This window comes from Ostrea edulis, chromosome 2 (genome assembly GCF_947568905.1).
Source record: "Ostrea edulis chromosome 2, xbOstEdul1.1, whole genome shotgun sequence".
In the NCBI taxonomy this organism is placed as follows: domain Eukaryota; kingdom Metazoa; phylum Mollusca; class Bivalvia; order Ostreida; family Ostreidae; genus Ostrea; species Ostrea edulis.
In genome coordinates this window covers 12,702,855-12,726,011 of record NC_079165.1, presented here as the reverse complement: position 1 = coordinate 12,726,011, position 23,157 = coordinate 12,702,855, and the positions used below count along the sequence as shown (strand labels likewise).

General features: G+C 35.6%; 1 protein-coding gene and 1 long non-coding RNA gene across 2 annotated transcripts; both read left to right on the top strand.

Moving 5' to 3' along the window:
- The first annotated feature begins 113 nt into the window (after window positions 1–113).
- LOC130052089 (uncharacterized) lies at window positions 114–2,000 on the top strand. Its single transcript, XR_008800451.1, has 3 exons — window positions 114–470; window positions 1,346–1,431; window positions 1,538–2,000. It is a non-coding gene; the product is annotated as an uncharacterized LOC130052089 (long non-coding RNA).
- Window positions 2,001–14,935: 12,935 nt separating this feature from the next.
- Window positions 14,936–23,157, top strand: LOC125678865 (uncharacterized). The gene is made up of 3 exons (XM_056157231.1): window positions 14,936–14,966; window positions 17,291–17,427; window positions 22,549–23,157. The coding sequence occupies exons 1-3, from the start codon at window positions 14,936–14,938 to the stop codon at window positions 23,155–23,157; spliced, it is 777 nt and encodes a 258-aa protein (XP_056013206.1).

The following is a 23,157-nucleotide window of genomic DNA, read 5'->3' as shown; positions in this document are numbered from 1 at the left end:
TTACAATAGAATTAAACGTTTATGAATTCCAGGAATGATAGCAACCACGTGATCAGTAAAAATTGTGTATTTTCACGTGAATTCATTTTCCGGAATTCCTTACTCCGTCATAGAATAGTTGAAAAACAAAAAGGGGTTCCGAAAGTGTTTTGTTGCTGTGACTGACTCGCCTACAGAAAATATGCACATACCACATAAGTATACCTCAATGTCTGTAATAATGGTAGATCAAATGTTTCATCTGTGTGAAACTTTTTGCTAATCGAAATGTTAAACCAACCACCAATCCATGTACATAGATGCGCTACGTAAACAAAGTTGTTGATTGATGCATCGTAATGTCCGAGTGTTGCATGCTGAGAGATTAAATACTGTTTATACAGTCATTGAGAGACCTAACAAAGTTTCTTGCAAGAAGAGGAAGTTGGTGGATGCATTCAAGTTGGACAACGAAATCATAGTTTCGTTTGGTGAGTGAAAAAAAATGCCATAAATTTGTATTCAAAAGTTCAACTCACATTTCCTCTGCTATTTCACAACGCGATTTATAATAACATCTGTAAGTTTAAACACACGACATACAGTAGATGTATTATTTTGTATGTATATATGTATTCCATATGTGCATAAAATATAACTCCCACCTGTGCCAGTGATTGTAAACGAACGGATGTCATGTAAATGTATACCACATTTGTAAACATGGGCTCTCACAACTCTTTTATTAAGAAAATAATAATATCGTTATGAAAATAACTGTTACGAAAATAACATACCTTGAACTACATGTATAAAAGTAATGAAAAACAAATATCTGTATAGACCTACTATCTAGGGGTATGAGGGAACCGGATAAAAAGTGGAAGGGGGGGGGGGCATGTGTTGAATTATAATTCCCTAGACTATAGTATACATATATTATTACTTTGAAATTTCAGTGACCTAAGAAATATATCAAACCTGAAGTTTTGTGTTTCACACAAACATGTAGGTTGGCAAAACCTTTTTAAATAATGTAAATTAATCACAAGTCTGCATATGCCCTCTCATAGGCAAATGTATGCATTGTATGTATAAGTAAGATATGTATACTACACGTATGCCCTTCTCTTGACCCACATTTTGTAAATAAAACAGATATGATAAGTCTATGGCAGTTTATGAAAACATATATACATGTCATCTCATTGCAATTTATAATTTTGAAACATCAGTATTTAAATTTTAACTGAATATGTGTTGAGACACAGTTCTAAAATTCACATTGTATGATGCAATCTAATTACTCAATGGTATAATATAGACCTAACGGTGCAAATATCAATTATGATGATCTTTTTTCTAGGCATCAGCCTGAAGACCGAGGGAGGTTAGATAGGACCAGTGCAGGTTGAAGTGGATTTCGAGTCAACAAGTATAACAGCAAGAGAGGTACTATATTTTTTTTTTTGATAAACATTTGTAAAGACAATTCTGAGTATATCAGATATTCATCTTTTTTGCTATATTTAAATATATTTATCTATATTTTGAACAGGTACTCCATTTACAGTGATGATGACATATCCCCTGGACCCCCACAACTCCACAAATTTAAAAATGCTTGATCAAGTTCCGAAGATTAAAGAACTACTGCAAAATTTGGGACTGGATGAAAAACATTAATTCACTTATATGAGCTCAGAGCAGTGGATGTTATACAACATACTTTAAACTAAATTGTGAATTTAAGGGAAAACAAGTACATGTCATGTACTCGTATATTACAAGTACATGCCTTTTGAAAGACAATAATATTGCATAGATGTAAAGGAAATTTCAATGTTGATTATTTTTTCTTAGATATATTAGTAAAAAATGTGCACATGATAGAATATCAATTTTATTACTTCAATCAATGTGTTTGAATTTTCCTTGTAATTCAAAATTTAGTTGAAATATACATCATAGATACATTAATGTATATAAAATTTTTAGAAAAGTTTCATAATGGAACTAATTCACCCCCCCCCCCCCCCCCCCCCCCCCCCCCCCCCCCCCCCCCCCCTATACATACAGTGAACATAGACCTTCACCTGGGGAAAACTTCCGTTAGTTAATGCAATATACATGTACATGCATTCTCAGTTATCCAATAGTTCCATGTGAAACTACAATTAGAAATCTTAAACTTATGAAAGACACACCTATCTGTGAGGCTAAGATGACTCAGATGGACTTAATTGTAGTGATCCATGGGCAGTCCATGGGTCTCTTTCCATTGATATTAATTATTTATTGAAATATGAAATGGTTATTTAAACATATTTGGTGTATTATACTGTATAGTGATATAAATTTCTATCAAAAAATATTTATAGGTAATAGATTTGGTCCAGTTATTACAAGAAATTGTATGAAAAATAACTAAATATTTAGGCAATCATTGTGAGTGCAAAAAGGTCAACTGCAATAGCACACATTATATATCATTCTTAAATGGCTCATAGAAACTTCTAGTATTGTGAGTTTGAATGCTCAATATGGTAATTTGGGAATGCTTAATCATTTAAGGTCAATAGTTTATCTCTGCTGACTGTATCTCTTAAAATTCATTTCTAGAAGGGAGGGGGTAGGGTTACAAAATCTGACATAGTTTCAGATTAAACCTCATTTGGTATATTTTTTTCTATTCAATATTTTAGATACTACTTGACTTATTGTAAAAATGAAATAAAATCAGAAATTTTATGAGCAGAATTTTGTTGTTGTCAAAAAATGTATGCGTGATAGTATTTGAGAAACGCTATATTTAGGGTAAATTTGGCCAATTGCCAAGTCGAATCATGCCAATGTTTTCCTTAGATGCATTTTGAAAATCTAATCCATGTTGATTTTTTATCTGTTTGTGTTTAATTTACATAACTATATATGACAAACAATATTTCTGGTGTCAATAAAATTTTCATTGGCTTTTGTGTTAATTTGCTCAATTTTAGCATTTTTTGCCTTTTGGGGCTGCAAAAGAGGGGATTTCAATCTCGCTTTCCTCGAAAATTAACCTGATTACTTTTGTTGATTTTTTGATATGTTTTAGGATAAAGTCAAAATGTTAAAATAAATAAAATTGAAAAAAATTCAATGAGCGGTTTTTTTGGGGCTAGCTATCAATAGCTACCTTAAGTTATAAAATAAAAATGCATGTAATCTGTAAGCATATTTACCAGTTTTACATTGGTGACAGAACTTTGTGACATGGACGGTTCTGTGACGTCTTCAAGTTCTTTGGTAGTGTCCTTTTCTATGTCCTGATAATAAAAAAAACACCAGCTGATAAATATACGTATCATTAACATCCTGAAAGACAATCGTCGTGTCACTCTTATCACAAATGCAACGAATAATAAATAATACCTGAATCGGGATCTTAAAAGTGTCAATGTTGAACAGGAACAGCTTCCATGGCAGGGGTTCTTCATTGTCATCTTCAGTGTCATCCTCGTGTCTGTTCTGCACGCGGAAGTTCTGTAACAGAAATAAAACTTGTTTCAGATTTAAACGCATGCTGGCTACTGTCACTTCACTACTACTGTGTAACAGGAAGGGAGAAAATGCAACAGACCAGACCCGAACCGTGGCCCCCTGAATCTCTAGTTAGGTGCTCTACCAATTGAGCTATCTGGCCATCGGCGATCGAACCCGGCTGACCTCTTCATTTGCATTACATTGGTTATTTACTAATGTACATGTAACAATGCCAATATATGTTATATTACTTATAATATGTGATTACTAAGGTTACATACTAGTACTGCATGACTAATGGTGAATTACTAGCATTACATTATTGATAGAACATTGTAGTGTTAAATTGCTAATTTTACAGTACTAGTATCAAAGGAAAAGCAAGACGTCAGCCTTCAGGAATAAAAAGAAATGGTAAATGATTATTTTTTTCTTTCTAAAATTGTAGATGAACAGATTAGTTCATATCTGATGAACTGGTGATGTACCTGTGTCTCCTGTTTGTGAAGTGATTTGAAATAGGCGTCTGTCGCCCAAGGTGGCAGAAACATCTGGAATTAGAGATAATTTACATACAGAATCTGCAATTCAATTTCAGCTCATATTAACACACTGGACTGTTTACCCACCAAACGTCCAAAACTTACGTTGACGCCTGCGTGTTTTTCTTTGATGATTTCAATCCTCTCGATGGTTTTAAGGATCTTCTTCCGCCCAACAAACTCACTCTGTAATAATTCATCAATACATCAATTAGAAAATAATATTCATTTTAATTTGATAATAATTAAAAATAATAAGAAGAGCATTTATTCCAGAAGTATAGTTCTTACCATCTCCTGTTTGTTATCGGCAGCGATGTCAAAAATGGGGAATTCCATTTCAATGTCAGTCCAATCAATGTCAGATCTAAAATCATGGAGGAAATAAATTCAGTTGCAGAACCACCACCCCCCCCCCCCCACCACCACCACCACCACGACCGTGCACCACCACCACAAACACACACACTTGTAGTATGCCTTTTATCTTCCATATCAATAATTAACTGTTAAATTTGACACCAAATGAACAAAAGTAGGAGATCACAGACTAAACTACAAATATATGCGGTCTGGATCCCCGAGCTTTCGTGTGATACACATGGAATTTGAGGAAAAAGTCTACTCACTGCGCTTTGCCAGATACACCTTATTGTAGCAACAAAGAAAATGTTGTGACGTTATACTAGTATGACGTCATCCCATTGTTACGTATGGAGAGAATCGCGGTTTGCAAAACACGGACAGTCACGGGTCACGCAAAATCACGGACTACGGGGAAAAGTCAATCTGATTAAAATCAGCTCCTCGATCCGCTCCTTTATTTTTATGTTGTCGTTATACGACTTAATTTTTATCAGACTGGGGGAAAGTATAAGAAAAATAAAACATGAATCATTTTTACACAGAAATGCAAATTACTCGATCTTCTTTAATTTTGTATTCTTTCTAGAAATTATGAGATAGATCACTGTTTTTATATTCATCTTTTCTCAGCAGATTACCACTTGATTTTAAATCATGATTAGGGATTGCTTCCTTTCCATTCATCATATTCTATAGACAATCAAATTACAAATTAGACAATAAGCTAAAAAGTTATTAAATATGTGCATTATAGATTAATTGAAAATATTGAATGGTCATATATGGCGTGTAAAACGTTGTTATATTCGATAATCTTATGATGTATGTTCAATATCTTGTGATGTATGTTCAATATCTTGTGATGTATGTTCAATATCTTGTGATGTATGTTCAAAATCTTGTGATGTATGTTCAATATATTATGATGTATGTTCAATATCTTGTGATGTATATTCTATATATTGTGGTGTATGTTCAATATATTGTGATGTACATGTATGTTCGATAATCTTGTGATACATGTTCTATAATCTTGTGATGTATGTTCAATACAGAGTTTTTATAGGTAAGAGGAATTCCAATATGCCTCTGTGTTTTCTTTATATATCGGGATCCTGTTATAGATTTTCAGTTTAAAATTAGATGATTTCAGTGAGAATATTTCTTATTAATCACACGGGGTTTTTTTCGGTCCGAGAGCCGGTCGGTTTAGAGAGGTTTCACTGTATAGCCCTCTCCAAATAAAAAAAAAAGTCGGAGAGGGCTAAATTATTAATTGCAGATGATACAGGCCTAATGTATATAAGATATTTATAGTTTCGACCTTTGACCTTAGAAGAATCATCCTTGTATTATATTTGGAAATGAAAGTTCAAATTCCACAGAGGAGACAATCTGGTCTAGATGATAAGCCAACGTTTGAGTTTCATACATGTACATAATCCAGTGATATAAATTTGGCATTGAAATACCTCAATGACAGTGGCGGATCTAGAGGAGGGGAGGGGGGGTACAGGGATTGCAACCGGCCTCTCCTTAATCGGTTGACTCTATCTTAAACAATAGGAAATTTTTTGTCAATATGCAGTCTTCAACCCACCCACCTCCATCCTCAGCGGAAAAAGCAAGCACATTTTTCCAATGATCATTAATGAAAGTAAAAGATGCACGTGTAGGTAATTGCCCCTGATCCGATCCCCCCCCCCCCCCCCCCCTACACACACACACTATTTCTAACAGTAGGAGTAAATGAGAAGAATGTAAGCTTGAAAGTTATGATTAAAAGTTACTGAACGAAGTAATGATCATTAATAGTAAAACACTCTACCTCGCCCCATTCCCACGATTTAAGACACCGAAGATTGGGGGAAAACGTTGAGGCAGACGTGATAGAAGACTCTATCTATCCTACAAATTAGGATTTCGGAGATCGCGCAAAATATCTTGTTTTCTTTGTTTGTTTTTCCTTTTCCTTGTCAACATATTATAAGAAGAAACTTCCAATTTTGATTCCGAGTGCCCCTCCCCCTATAACTTTGAAATACGATGAAACGTGCCTGAAAGGTACAATCTTTAAATGCAGTGCCCCCTTTGAAAATTTTCTGGATCGTCCGCTGAATGATATAATTCGGTACTGACTAAACCCGGTCTCGGCCCCAGTCTTTGGTCTCGGTCCCGTGACTAAAACCCGGTGTACGGTCCCGGCCCGTCCCAGATATTTTTTATCCGATAAAAACAGAATATATCAGAATATTTGAGTCCCATTTCTCGTCAACTTAGATATGATATCTCATTCCTTCATTCTGATAGTTGATTGATCATATTATTTTCATCTTTCGTAAAATAACATGTGAAAACTCCGGGACCGGTGAGACCGACAAATAAAAACAACGATAAAAACCGGTTCCGGTGTTGTAGCATAGACTTTCCTCCTGCATAGACTTTTCCCCCGCAAAAACGTGCCCAGGATAGAATTTCCCCCATAGGGGGAAAAAGCGCCCCAGCATACAATTTCCCCCTATGTACAAAGTCAGTATAGAGTTTCCCCTTGGGCGGAAAAACCGCCCTAGTATAGAATTTTCCCCCACATCCGGTTTCCAGATTTCATTTGTTATAGTTTAATGAAATAGATATGCGTTCATCAATATTACGATATTCATTAAACAAACGAATATTTTTTTTAAGATGTTGAAGTTGGGTTTACTCGTTGAAAACTAATTTCAAATGCATATTGTAAATACAATATGCTTCCCAAAAGACTTTAACGATGGTCAATATCATTAGGATTTTTCGTAAAAAGTCGACTAATATATATACAATTAAAATATCTGAAAAGTAAGATATATGAACGGTATAAACAAAACTAAATTTTTCCTGTTTATTTAAATTCAAAATTTTAGATTTAAAACCATTAACTTCTTCCCAACTTCACTGTTTCGAATGTTAGATACTAGTAAATAACGATAAAGACTCGAGATGTCTGAATGAATTTTGATATACCATTACAGGATTTGAATAATTTCCTTTCTGAAAAAAAAAATCATATTAAGATGATGATTGTTCACGATACACAAGATCCAGCTCAAAATTAAAAAAAAATAATACGAAGAATCCCTGGGTCTAGATAAGCTAGAGAATTCTAGTTATAGAAGTGGAAACGGATACATAGCTAAAATGTAAGAAGAGGGGGGGGGGTACTGTCATTTGGGGGAAAATTCTATACTGGGATGGTTTTTCCTTGGGGGGGGGGTGATTGGGCCCGGGTTAATTATATATATATATATATATATATATATATATATATATATATATATATATATATATATAAATTGTTTTCTACAATTGTTGTCAAGCAGAAAAGAAACCTAAATATTTCTCTTTTGCTCAAACTTCATACTCCTAAATTGGAGGGAGGGGGCTCCGTTCGTCCTTCAATTCATCAATTCATTCATTATTACCATTCATAACTACTATCAAAAGAGTGGGTGGGGACCAATCTGCCAATTAATCTTCTTGTATATATGTGAAAATAACTTAGTTTGTATATGAAAATAGCAGAAAATGAACGTTGTCAAAAAAAGTGGAGGATCAGCCCCCTGGTTGTGCATGCCCGATACATTGGTATATACATGTATTAGTACACATGAAGATTTGCTTGTTCGCGAATCTGTCGACATTTGATATCGTGAACATTTGTATAACTTTGTAAATTAACAGCACAATTGAAAACAACAACGTTCTTAATTGCGTATCACATACATACATATATGTAATACTAAGTATTGGAGAGGGAGATTACAGGGATCGCACTCCATTCATTTTGGGAGAGAGAGGGAGAGGGTGAATGAATAACCGGTGGCCGTTTTTGCTTGTCAAAATGTTCTGTAGTCATAGGAACACCTTTAAAAGTTTATTCAATTCTTTCCTTTAAAGTGTAAAATAATGTTTCGATGAAAATATCAGTAGGGAGGTCCCCAGACCTCCTAGCCGCACTAAACTAATATATTGCATCTAACCCTTTCACATTCTGTGGGTCATGTTTATGGGGAGTATCTGTAAGGATGATTTTTTTGTCTTCATAGTGTTCACTTCTGTCCCCAACACAGAATGTGAAAGGGTTAAATGATTGGAATTTACTCTACAGGTTTGACCTCTCTCTCTCTCTCTCTCTCTCTCTCTCTCTCTCTCTCTCTCTCTCCTCTCTCTCTCTCTCTCTCTCTCTCTCTCTCGTAATTTCTTTGCATAAAACCACCGCGAAAGGAACTTAGGTGGTCGTTGTTGTTTTAACAAATGATTATGTTTTCATACCCATCAGGTAAAGTAACAAGCGGCACGACTTTTCCCTTGTTAATTGAATTAATTATAAGTAGATAATTAGGCGCACGCCCCAGTACCGTACCGCCGTCTAGGGCTTTCGCAGCCCTTTATCAGGTACTCCTCATTAAATCTCCGCTTTATGAAGAAGCAAAAAGACCGTATTCGTCTCATTTCGATTCCATCGCACTGAAGTAAAACATGACAGAACAAGGAAAGAAAGGTATCTAATTTAATTTCCTTAATCATTTTTAGATTTTCTTTATTTCTTGGGTCATTGAAATATTAAAGGTATTAATTATTGACCATAAATAGCGATTCAAAGGCAGCTCTTTTTATGAAATGAAAATTTGTATACTTTAAGTAAGCAATATACCTATTATTGTATACAAATTTAAGTAAGTAATATATCTACATGGTGTAAATGTATTTATATTATATAAAGTAAGAGCTGTATATCTAATGCGGTAAAAACATGCAACATTACAGTACTTTTACAGTAAGGGTACAACTTTATTTTTCAAGTATTTGTATTTGCTTGTACTCGTTTGCTTATTGTTTTGGTTGACTTAGTAAGACGTAATATATGAATGAAATTATTTCCATTTGTTATATTGTATATTTAGATAAAAGCTATTCGTACAATCTTTGAATGTTAACATGAAAGTTTGTTGAAACATGACCAGAGTTATCGTTCCTACACCTGGTTTGTGAACTAGATGAAAATCAAGAACGAAATTGAAATGGCCAAAATTCAGCGATTTTTTTTTTTTCGAATTATAAAAATTGAAGAACATTGTAATCAGAATACTTGATAAATAGATAAAAGAATCATTTTCTGAACGAAAAGTGCATAAAATGAGCAAGAATATAATTATTCTATGTAATTTATATAAATGAATAAACTTTTATCGGGACATTTACTTTTTTCTGGTTTGGTTCAAATCTATATATAAATACATGTATATTAAAAAAAATATACCGATATTTTTTAAATTTGATGATTTCAATTTCTTTTTAAAACATTTGTCTAATATATCTCTTTTTTTCCTCCAATGACATTTTCTTTGAAGATTTTAGTCATAATACATTTTTAAAAAATCAACAATAAACCGTTATAATTTTAATAGATATTCTTATCTAAAAAATTCGAACATTTACACGAGTCTTCTTAGCAGGTTTTATTAGATATTTATATCATGCATCAAAGCAAAGTTTGGAATTTAAAATATCTTATTTGCATACAAAATATCTTTTTGTCATTTCAGAAAAAAGAAATCAAACAATGTAAAAATGATTAGAAGCTTGTATCATTCTTTATGCTTTACATGAGATGCTTTAGATATTTTTTTTATATAATGAGCCACCTTAACATACATTGTATTTTGGCTAATACTTTTACAAGTTGCGTACATTCAAAAACCATATAGACAAGAATATACCATTATATATCGTGGGGAAAACCTTATTTCCTTTGGGTCTTCCATGGGTCTTAACTTCCGGTAAGGTCTTTAATTACCTGTGGGTCTTCCATTAGACAGGGCGTACGTCCGCTCTTAAGATTGATCGTGCAAGGTTTTCGGCACGGGGTGTGTCGTAATTAACGGGAACGGAACCGTGTATCTAATTAGATTCAACACTTAGCACAATTTTCAGTTCAAAATATGTAACGTGTTTCAAGTGCGACCGCAACTGAGGACAGAGACCGCCTGCGATTTAGCAAATTTAAAACAGTGTCTTAGTTACAGATTAAGAGTCTTTGGTGATGATGGATTTCATTCCCCTTACCCTGAAATTTACAACCACCCCACCCTCCACCCATAACTAATAAGTGGAATCCATCTGACGCGTACTCCACAACGGTGAAAGATAAACTCCACTGTATAGGTAAAATTGATTCCCATGGTAAACTAAATAAAACTGAGGAAAATCCGATGATTGTAACGAGGTCGAGAATCACTTCTTGTCTAATTTTTATTATTTTGAATATTTTACGTAAACTGACCACCGAATTTGCGGTTATTATCGTACGTATTGTAACGTGTAGCTATCACTCGGCCAAGTGCTGATCACGCTCGCCGGTGCGTGATCAATAAAGCGAGCTCACTAGTGAGACAGTCTAAGTTTCCTATTTATCGTTCGATACAGTATCATCAACCAGTGGCGGATTTAAGTCACCCCCCCCCCCTAAATTTTTCACATTTAAGGTAAATCGTGGTATCTTGTTCAGAAAAAATGTATTAAACGATAAAAGAAGCAATAATTTCTTCCACTCCTGGATAAATAAATGACAAAATCTGTTCATTTCTTGAATTGCTTTATTGGGAGAACTTAATTTTTTCCAAAATTAAAATTTGCGTCATTTTATTAATTTCACCTTAATAGAAAATAGTACAAATTACTAAATAGGAGACATATTTCATGCCCTATAAAATCTGTAAAATCCAGGAGCTGGGGCCTCATGGCGGTCCCCAGACCCCCTGCCTCATAAAGTGGCGCCCCTCGTAACAGCAATTCCTGGATCCACCCCTGTCAACAATATTTAAACATATAAGGATCATGTCGAGCGGATTTAAAGACGTAAAAAATAGACGCAAAAAAAAAAAAAAACACTAAGAGAAGCAAAGGTGCAACGCCGCGGATATCAGTCAATCGGATTAATACGAAAAGTTGAATCCGATTGACTGATAACCGACTGGACTCATTTTTTAAAGAAAAAAAATTAAAACTCGTTATAACGAGTTAATAATCTCGTTATAACGAGTTAGTATCTCGTTATAACGAATTAGTTTCGCGTTATATAACGAGTTAATTTCGCGTTATGACGAGATATACTAACTCATTATAACGAGATAATTTAAAACTCGTTATAACGAGATACTAAGTCGTTGTAACGATATAATTAACTCGATATAACGAGATTATCAACTCGTTATAACGACATACTAATTCGTTATAACCACATGACTAACGAGTTCGATATTATTTTTTTCACTTTTCAAAAATGAGCCTACCTGGCTTTCGTAGATTGAAGTACGAAGCCTAGAATAACGTAATACTTAGTAATTCTTTTTGATTGTTGGTGTGAAATATCACTCAATAAAAGCACTTTTGATTATGCTCGTGGTAAGAAAGTGAAGTGTTAAATGACAATAATTCAACAACGCGCGTTTTAAAAACATCAAGTTTATCGTCTTCCTTTGCGGTACATTTTAAAGGCTTTTTGACAGTTTACTTTATAAATTACTGTTTCGTAAAGATAAGAAATGGATCACCACGGCTTGTCACCACGGATAAATGTTCTACCATATAAATCCATGTTAATTCATGTCTAAACAATTTACAATGTAGTCTAATCTTTATTTTCGGGGGGGCTAGGGAGTATCAAGAAAAAAATCTGATATACGTAAAGTCAAGAAACACAAAACTCGAATAGCATTTCATTGTTAGCGCACACACACATAATAACGTTAATTTCAGCACACTTGAAAGACACTGGTATTCGAACTTGAATTAACAAAGTTAATAACGCGTGTGACCACCATTTGCATTCGCGCATGCTTGACAACGGCGCCTCATTGATGCCACGAAAGTGTTCAGAAATGCTTGCGGGATGTTGTTCCAGATGTTGGTTAAAGCCTGGCCTAAATCAGCCAATGTCACTGGCTGATTTAGTAAACGGCGTAGACGTCGTTCCATTTCATCCCAGACGTGATAAATCGGGGGAAACAGCTGGCCAAGGCAAGACATCAACATTCTGTTGAACAAAAAAGTCTCTGACTACACGTGCAACATGTGGCCTTGCATTGTCTTGCTGCAGAGTGATGTGATTTTGCTGTCTCTGTATGAAGGGTATCACATGGCGCTGAATAATTTCGTCTCGATAGCGTACGTCGGTGAGATTTCCATTGACAATTTGTAGAGGGGCCCTTCCACGTGCTGTAATTTCACCCCACACCTTAATGCTACCTCCACCGAATTGTCGACGTTGCACAACACAAGCGTCCTGGTACCTCTCCCCAACGCGACCATACACTCTACAACGGCCGTCACTGCTATCCAAATGAAATCTGGATTCATCAGTGAACAGAATATTGGCCCAGTCCTGTATTCTGAATTGCAGATGTCGTCTGCACCACGCTAGTCTAGCGATGCGATGACATTGAAGCAGTATTGGGCGCACCGCTGGACGTCTTGTTCTGGTGTTGTGCTCGCGCAGACGATTACGCACTGTTCTTGGGACTGATTGGTCGAAGTCCAGGAATGCTACGAGCAGTCAAACTTGCTGTCTGGAACGATTTCTCAGGTGCACTCAAATCTAATGTGGTTGTCCTGTCGACGCGACGTCACACGAGGACGCCCAGAACGTGGTCGATTCCGAGTGTTACCAGATTGTTGGAAACGTCTCCATAATGACTGGATGGTGTTCCGATGAACTCCAAAGTGTCTTGCTACGATATTTTGTGCCATTCCAGCTTGAAGCATCCAAACAGCACGATTATGTTGGTTTTCGCTGAGTCGTGGCATGACAGAAGGGTAAATTTTGTCAAAACTAAAGTGCTTTCCTTAACGAATAGTGTCCAAACAAACCTTTTACACTCCTTACTTCACACAGTATTAGCCAGTAAAACTCGTGCGTACGAACCCTTCGATAAACAACATGTGTTCACTAACCATGAAAACGTCCGTGCATCTGAGTCGGGTACTATCCGATATTGTTAAAAAAACACATCACCTTTATCGATTGTTTAGATTTTATAAATATAAACAATAAGTAATGGTTATCGTCTACCATCCGAGTAATATTCACATTATCAAATAGATGGGCGGTCCTTCTTTCACGAGAGAAGGACCGCCCATCTCTTTGATAATGTGAATATTACGAGGAAGCTAGACGATGACCGACTTTTGATAATGTGAATATTACGAGGAAGCTAGACGATGACCGACTTGTCACATATTTCAAAAGCTTCTCATTTTACATTTATTGAACATAGATATCACAGGCTTCGGGCCCAAAACGGGCTTAGCCCCTGTGGAACCATACATTCAATACAATGGTAGATTGCCATCGTCGGACGATGCATGTGTATATAAAATTTAATACGCTTTACCCGCAAAAGAGTAAAACTAACTTAATGAAAACTGATTATCCCTGTCAGTATCAATCACATGTTGGTGGCTTCATAAATTATTTTTCAGGAATTTAATTTAATATTGCTGACTAAAAAAACCAGTCACAGGTGTGTGTATATCTGTTACATAACACTTCCTGTCTGCTTCAACGCCCCAGACATCGATCGGCGTACGCTTTACCTGTGAAACAGCAAACTGATTTATGTTCTAATTCGTTACACTCAACCGAACATAAACAATTTATACTATAAATAAACACCGTGTGTAGGTACAGAAGCGCTCTCAAGAGTGCAGTTTATTGACGTCAAATATAAAATATTATATATATAATAACATCTTCTTAGAAAAAATACATCTTCTGTTCTCTACAATGAGAAACTAAGATCGGTAATAAAACAATTCATAAATGCTTTGTGGGTGTGTGTGTGCCTAGCTGCAATAATGTAGCCCTCTCTGATTTTTTTTTTTTTTTTTTTTTTTAGGGAGAGGGCTACAACTCCTTAGGATCTCCGTAATGGTGCAAATGCGGGAGTGATTCACTCCCGCAACATTTGCGCTCATTCTAAACATTTCCTGGCTTTCTTTACGTAAATAAAATGATATTCTATGTTTCTTAGTCAATATATAAATTTACAACCTGCAACTTTAGATTTGTGAGGCTCTATTCTACCGTTTTCAACAATTTCGATAAATTCCAATTTCTCGATTCATATTTGTGCGCCATGTTTGATGTACTGAAGTTTCAACTTCCGGTTGTCAAGTCATTTGCATATGCCATATAAGGTAGTATTTACATCAATGGACAAGTATGGAGGCGACAGCTATTTCGTCGGTATTGAAAAGGTTTGAATTTAATATCAAGTTAAAAACCGAATTGTAAATTCTTTCTGCAACAATATGATTTTCCTCTCTTTGTCGAAGTGGCTCGAGTAACTACATTTTCGCGCTGATTGTCAATGTTTAGGCTTTTCATTAGATCCACCTACGAGATCTCGCGATAACAAGCATGGCGGAGCAGACGAAGAATTTTGCATGCTGTACATTATATTTAATGAAAAACACCTTTATTAGACATGCCCGAGCACAAAGTTGGTGCTCCTTTTGGTAAAAACAACATTTGGGACTAATACACAGAGTTTATTATCGGTTATTCATAAAATTATTTTGCACCATTACGGAGATCCTATGGAATTGTAGCCCTATCCCGAAAACGTCAGAATTTAAAAAAAATTGGATAGGGCTACATTATTGCAGCTAGTGTGTGCCATGTCAAAACGCACAGGAAGAGAGCCTTCGAATGGGGCCAATTCCCTACTTGCAAAATCACGAGAAGCCGTGCTTCTCTAATTTAAATACAGAAACTTAAATAGAAACCAATGAAATTTGGTTTCCGGTAAATATATAAACAAAACACGTGTTCGATATACACACGTGTAACTATAACTACAATAAATACATTATCCCTGTCTTGTTTCTATTGTGTAATACGCAACTTCCGAGTTGCCCAATAGTTCTTTCCCTTTGTGAAACTCTTACGCACAGTGAGACGCAAAACATGCTATTGTCCACGCGCGGTGGGTACAAATGCTTATCGCTGCCTTCATATATTGCGTAAAGGCCGATTATCGGACATCATGCAACCACCCAAACTGAGGGGTCACACAATATAAGTAGGTTTATTAATTATGCCCCCGAGATCGAAGATTGGGGGGCATACTGTTTTTGTCCTGTCTGTCATTTTGTAATTCTGTCATTCTGTCTGAAACTTTAACCTTGCTAATAACTTTTGAACAGTAAGTGATAGAGCTTTGATATTTCACATGAGTATTCCTTGTGACAAGACCTTTCCGTGGGTACCAACATTTTTGACACCTTGACCTTGGAGTTTGACCTACTTTTTGAAAACTTTAACCTTGCTAATAACTTTTGAACAGTAAGTGATAGAGCTTTGATATTTCACATGAGTATTCCTTGTGACAAGACCTTTCCGTGGGTACCAACATTTTTGACACCTTGACCTTGGAGTTTGACCTACTTTTTGAAAACTTTAACCTTGCTAATAACTTTTGAACAGTAAGTGATAGAGCTTTGATATTTCACATGAGTATTCCTTGTGACAAGACCTTTCCGTGGGTATCAACATTTTTGACCCCTTGACCTTGGAGTTTGACCTACTTTTTGAAAACTTTAACCCTGCTAATACCTTTTGAACAGTAAGTGATAGAGCTTTGATATTTCACTTGAGTATTTTTTGTGACAAGACCTTTTCGTGGGTACCAACATTTTTGACCCCGTGACCTTGACCTTGGAGTTTGACCTACTTTTTGAAAACTTTAACCTTGCTAACAACTTATGAACAGTGAGATAGAGCTTTGATATTTCACATGAGTATTCCTTGTTACAAGATCTTTCCGTTGGTATTGAACCTTTTGACCTTGACATTTGACCTACTTTAATTTTTTTTTTACATTGGTCATAACTTCTAAATGGTAAATATTAGAGCTTTCATATTGTACATGAGCATTTCTTTTGACAAGATCTTTCTACTGGTACCAAGAAATTTGCCCTTGTGAACTTGGCCATCTTCGGAATTGGCCATTATCGGGGGCATTTGTGTTTCACAAACACATCTTGTTTTAATAATGAAATAGCTCAAACAAAAATCCATTTTTCTTTGATTAAAATATCACTTGTGCAGAGAAGGAAATAAAAAATAATTTCATATTTAATTTAATGGCCTAATTCAAACAAATATTGTTCTTGATATGGTCAGTTAAATGTATACCAACGGCTGATATAAACAAAATTTACACTTTCATTACTTTTATCCGTAATTACATAGCTAACCTATAGTATATGTATTCATCTTGTACCCAACCAACGTTCAACAGAACACTGAACGTACCTCCATAACAGAAGAGCTGACATCTCGGAAGTTGTGTATTCTGATGTTAGTACCGCCCATGCGATAACAAGGTGGGAGGAGCTCGGTATTATCACATATGCGATAACAAGACCCTGTTGATGATAACCAGATACGATTCCTGAACAACAAAAGAAAGTCACTGTAAATATGTGACAAATATAGAAAAATTATACTAGATTTTATAATGCAGTTTCTTTTTTCCGCTAGTATAATAATATATCTTATATAGATTATAGATATTGTAATATGTGGACAATCAAGTTAACGTAGATGTAATTAATAGACATGGTTTTCAAAATTACATCAAACTGTTATAAGGAAAGTGTTAGAATGCAACTCTCCCTTTACAGATCCTGCACGATACTCCACGTCCCCCCCCCCCCCCTAATGTTATCTCTCTATACAGATCCTGGACGATACTCCACGTTTACCCCCTATTCTATCTCCTTTACAGATCCTGCACGATACTCCACGTTTACCCCCTATTCTATCTCCTTTACAGATCCTGCACGATACTCCACGTTCACCCCCTATGCTCGTGCCGTTTTGGAGGGGATTTACGCCGTTACCGGATTTCCGACTAGAGACGAGCGAGAACATATTGGCGAGATTATCGGGGAGTCAGAGAAACGGATCCAGGTAAATTGTATACCTGGCTACTGATGCGACGTTTCAGTGATGTTTTTTTTTTTCTCTCTTGGAAAGATACTAAATTATTGTTGCATGTGTGCAATATATAGTTTCTGATAAAAATGAATGGGCTGTTGCACAATAGCAATTTACTTTAGAAAACCTTACCTGGATGTTATAAAACTTTTTTGAGCACGTTACTCAAACTCCTTGCTGTTAATCCAAGGGCGGATCCAGGAATTCTGGTTAGAGGGGCGTGAAATTTTTTTCAGAGGCATGGGGTCTGGGGGCCACCCTAATGCCTCCAGTGGGTCCAGGGCAAAGCCCTGGTGGGGGCCCAGGGTGTGAAGCCCCCGGAAACTCCTGAATTTTAGTGATTTTAAGAGTAAAATTTAACCATATGATTAGCCTTCATAGGTGAAGTTACATCCCCTCTTACAAACAGAAACACCTTTATCAACACTACTAAAATGAGACAAAATTTATCATCAGTAAATTTCTTTCTAGTCAAACTTATTTGCTCGTCGTTGAGCTGGGATTTGAGTCCATCTATTTGTATTTCTTGGAATTGAACACCCCCCCCCCCCCCCGTCCTACACACATCTCATAGGCGGATCCAGGAATTTGTGAAAGAAGGGGGGGGGGGGGGTGGTCTAGCAGTTGATCGATGTTTTAGCTACTTTTCACAATCTCCAACCCCACCCATTTACACCTTTTTTGCTTGTGTACATAACATTTTAGGGAGGTCTTGAAACTATTTATACATGTGTACATAACATTTTAGGGAGATCTTGACACAGTTTATACATGTGTACATAACATTTTAGGGAGATCTTGACACAGTTTATACATGTGTACATAACATTTTTGGGAGATCTGGAGACAGTTATTTCGTTTTCACTACTTGTTTCGTACGTTCTAGTCATTGTTATCCCTATACTCAGATCTGATTTTAAATCTAAAAAAAGAAGCTGATTTAAAGGTTTCTCCCAATAGGCCAGGGGTTTGGGGGGCCCCAGAGGCTCTGCGGTAAATAGTGCAAAATCCTGCATTCTGAGCATTTCCTGGCACTTCTTTTTAACTTTTAAATTCTTTGCTTCTTAAACAAAACTTTTATGTTACATATACTTTTGAAGAATTTGAAGTGATACTTCTATCTGACGAAAATATCGTAAATATATATCAGTTTTGTCTCATTCATCGTGGAATTGACTGATATATAGGGCTGAGTTCAATATCATAAATATATATCAGTTTTGTCTTATTCATCGTGGAATTGAATGATAAATATATATCAGTTTTGTCTTATTCATCGTGGAATTGAATGATATATAGGGCTGAGTTCAAGATTGTAGCGGCTATACGTAGGGCTCGGTAGCGCTACGATCTTGAACAATGTGCTAGGCTAGCCCTACGTAGGGATAACAAGCGTTAATTCATACAGTGCGTTCAAAATACTTAGATATCTAGCGTAGCAGCTAAGTTAGCCGCTACGATCTTGAACGCAGCCCTAGTGTTGATGAATCTGAATGATCTATTACATTCAAGTGTCCACCTTTCATCTCATTTTGACGCAAATTCTCGTTAGAATTGAATTTTTTTTGCCCCCCCCCCCCCCTCTGGATCCGCCCTTGCACCTTTTCATCACATGTTACGACTCTTGCCTTAAAAGATGTTTCTTTTTTTGAAATAAGAAGTAGATTAAATTATTTTTTTTAATAATAGCCAATAAAAAATGTATGCATGCTTTTGGGGTGGGAGGGGCTGCCAAAAATTAAACCAAGGTATATAGAGACAATTCTCAAGAAATGCATACTAGTATTTCTATTGAAAAAAATATAATCAACTTGGAATCTCTATACAGTTATTCATTTATGTGTGTGCAATATTAGAACAAGATATAATGCTTATTTCTCCTACTTATGTAAAATACGGAGTTAGGGACTTTATGTATTTTGATATTCACCTTTTAGAATCATTTTTTATAGATATGATTTGATTTTCCTCTTTTTATAGTACGCACTGATTTGTAACCTAAACTTTGAAAATTTTAGTCCCCCCCCCCCCCCCTCCACGCCCCCTTTAAATCCACCAGTGTAAACGTACTCATACTCAAAAGTGAAAGTTATAAAAATTTCATGAAATCATTCTCATACTCAAATGGAGAACAGGCTCAAGATTTTCCGAGTATGCTTTGGAGCTTGCTCAGAGTTGTACTCAAAACAAACACGGCAGAGTTTTGAGTATGAGTACGGTAAAAGTTTTATAACCTCCAGACCAGGTGTTTACCATTTGACAGTTTTCATCTTAGATGCCCCTTCGAATATCAAGTTTGAAAATGTCAATTTCCACGAACTAAACTGTGAGTGGTGTTCAGAATTAGAACAACCTCTAATATTACAGACAGAGTTGATACATACTCGTTACACGCAGATTAATGATTTGATGTAGATAATTAATGATTTGATGTAGATAATTAATGACTTGATGCAGATGATTAATGATTTGATGCAGATAATTAATGATATGATGTAGATAATTAATGATTTGATGCAGATAATTAATGATTTGATGCAGATAATTAATGATTTGATGTAGATATAATTAATGATTTGATGCAGATAATTAATGATTTGATGTAGATAATTAATGATTTGATGCAGATAATTAATGATTTGATGTAGATAATTAATGATTTGATGCAGATAATTAATTATTTGATGTAGATAATTAATGATATGATGCAGATAATTAATGATTTGATGTACATGTAGATATGATTAATGATTTGATGTAGATAATTAATGATTTGATGTAGATATAATTAATGATTTGATGTAGATAATTAATGATTTGATGCAGATATTTAATGATTTGATGCAGATATTTAATGATTTGATGCAGATAATTAATGATTTGATGTAGATTAATGATTTGATGTAGATAATTAATGATTTGATGCAGATAATTAATGATTTGATGCAGATAATTAATGATTTGATATGCTGTCTGCGAGCAATGTTAAGGACACTTCATACAAAGTTATACTAAAGATGGATGCATCAGTTGATGTACAATTTGGCTTACTTTGGTTGTAATACTGTACAAGTACAAATATTAAATTCCTTTAAAAAAACCAATAAGGGACTTGTACATTTCGTGTATGTTCAAACGTTGAATTGTATTACTCATTATTATATAACTTTATACAACCCTCCCCTTGTTTCGGACTTGAGAAATCATGAAAATGAATTACAATTCATACGGTAAATTGTCTTCATTTTGAATTGAATTGAATTTGCAATTGATAAGATTGTATAATATTTTTATCATACAATTATTACATATGTAACATTGGCGTCCTCGGTGAATATTGTGTTACTCGAGTAGATAAAGCAACATATTGACCTAAAACTGTCAATAATTGTTTTAGTATTGACCTGAAAATGTCAATAATTGTTTTAGTATATTATTTAATTGAATAATTAATGAACATTGAAACAGACTACTAGATCAGAGGAAACGACGCACGATGGTCGTCCATTTTTGTATTTAAATACAATGCAAGACCTAATCGAAAGTGCTAGAGACACAAGTTTTGGTTTGATTTAATGACTAAATCATTTAGAACATCGAGCTCTGCCACTAGAGCTTACCAAACGATACATGTACCTAATCGTTCCACAGGCACTCGACGTTTTAAATATCTATAATAAAAAAAATTGTCTTCCTGTAAACATAATATTATAATCGACAATTTTTTTTATTATAGATATTTAAAACGTCGAGTGCCTGTGAATCGTTCAATTCAGATCAGGGTCTATTTTACTAGACTTCAACAGGAATTGTTACTACAGTTTAGCTTTAGAAATAGACTGTAAAACCTATAGTCGATAGTGAATAGAGACGCGACTTTTCATTGAACGGAAATAATAACGAATCGTATCAATTTGGAAATCCCCAATCTAAATTGGGGTCCGATGTTGGAGAAATTGAATGTTATATTCACCTCGAAGGCACGTGTAGGTAAACATAATGTTCTATTCACCTCGAAGGCACGTGTAGGTAAATATAATGTTCTATTCTACTTCTAGTTTGTTGGATCTCAGCCAATCAGAAAACTTATAATTATTCTAATAATAATAATAAATAAAATTTATATAGCGCTTTATATAAAACAAATTCCTTTAGGGCGCTTTACAAGGGTAGCAATGAGGAATGCAACAATAAAAAAAACAAAAAAAACAATTAAGGGTGACGAACCTAATTCGTTTCTACAATAGAGATTTTAGATGACCTTAAAAACGGAAGTCCCGTGTCACAGTAGGTGTGGCACGCTAAAGAACTCTCACTGCTCAATGGCCGTAAACGCCGAGCATAGGCCTAAATTTGAAGCCCTTCACCGGTCTTGGTGACGTCTCCATTTGAGTGAAGAATTCTCGAACGAGACGTTAAGCAAGATACAATCAATCAATCTCTTTTGACATGTATGATACTCGAATCATGATCGCTGCCACACAGCACTGTTATAACATCTACCTCCTAGATTAAAGGTGCATTACATTGTAGCTGTGAAAGTGATGGCAAGTATCACTCAAAGGCATAGGAATATATATATCATCTACTAATAAAAACATTTAATTTGTACAAAAACAAGAGAACCCTAATCAAACGTCAGATAACCGCTTTTAGTGTAAAGAAATATATAAGGAAAAATTACATACGTTGTGGCTTGCAAGACAATAATTATTTAATCACCAAAATCACATATTTATATGCTTGCTTTGAGGTTTAAAGTGTTTGAAATACTAGTAATTAAATACTGGTGTTATTACTGAAATATATGATATAGAGCAAATTTTCATTTAACACAGCCAGTGCCCCTTTAACATGCATGGGTGAACCCCTTTGTACGGATGAACGGGTTTGTTAGTGAGCATCTACCTGAACATCATATAACAATAGTTTTTCCTCCTTATATCCATCCGAAATATATTTCTGATTTGATAGTAATTTCAATTTTTGATTCTCATAGTGAGATTTTTGTTACAATAAACAATTAAAGTAATACTACTATAATTATTAGATCCTAGTAGGCCTTTTGATTCCGGATTCGTGTTGAAATTTCAGAGTTGGTTCAAAAGAAATAGGAAGATCGATCGCAAACACAACCATGAGGTGGCACGTGGGGATATTACGGATCTGTTACATACTCTACAGAAAACAGACTCCGCCATCCAACTACATCCAACACCAACGAGACCTAGGCAGACTCTGGTGGAGGAGGAATTACCACGTGACAAGTCGGCGAAGGAGGCGCTGCCTAGCCTGAAGGCGAAATCCCACTTGACCCCGGCCGTGTGGTCACGCCCTCTCTTGATCTTGGGTGTTCCGTATTTTCCCACAAAATGTCCAACTTCCGCCTTTCCAGCTCTCGCATCAGCCCTTGAAATGCCGCCGACTATCGCATTAAATGTCTCACCGAAGAAGAAGGAGACCGTACAGAACTCGTTCACGCCAGAGTTGACTGAGCCCTCTAGCCTCAAGACCAACATCAGGATCAGGGACCCTTTCGAGGATGACCCTACACCAACGAAGAAGCGGAAGCTGTCCAGTGACGTCACGTATCAGATTCAGCCCATTGATAAGACCGTGGAGGAAATCTATCATCTGACGTCACCTCCGCTTCCACACGTCGACAACTTCCTCTGGGGAATAGAGGAACCCAGATGCACGTGA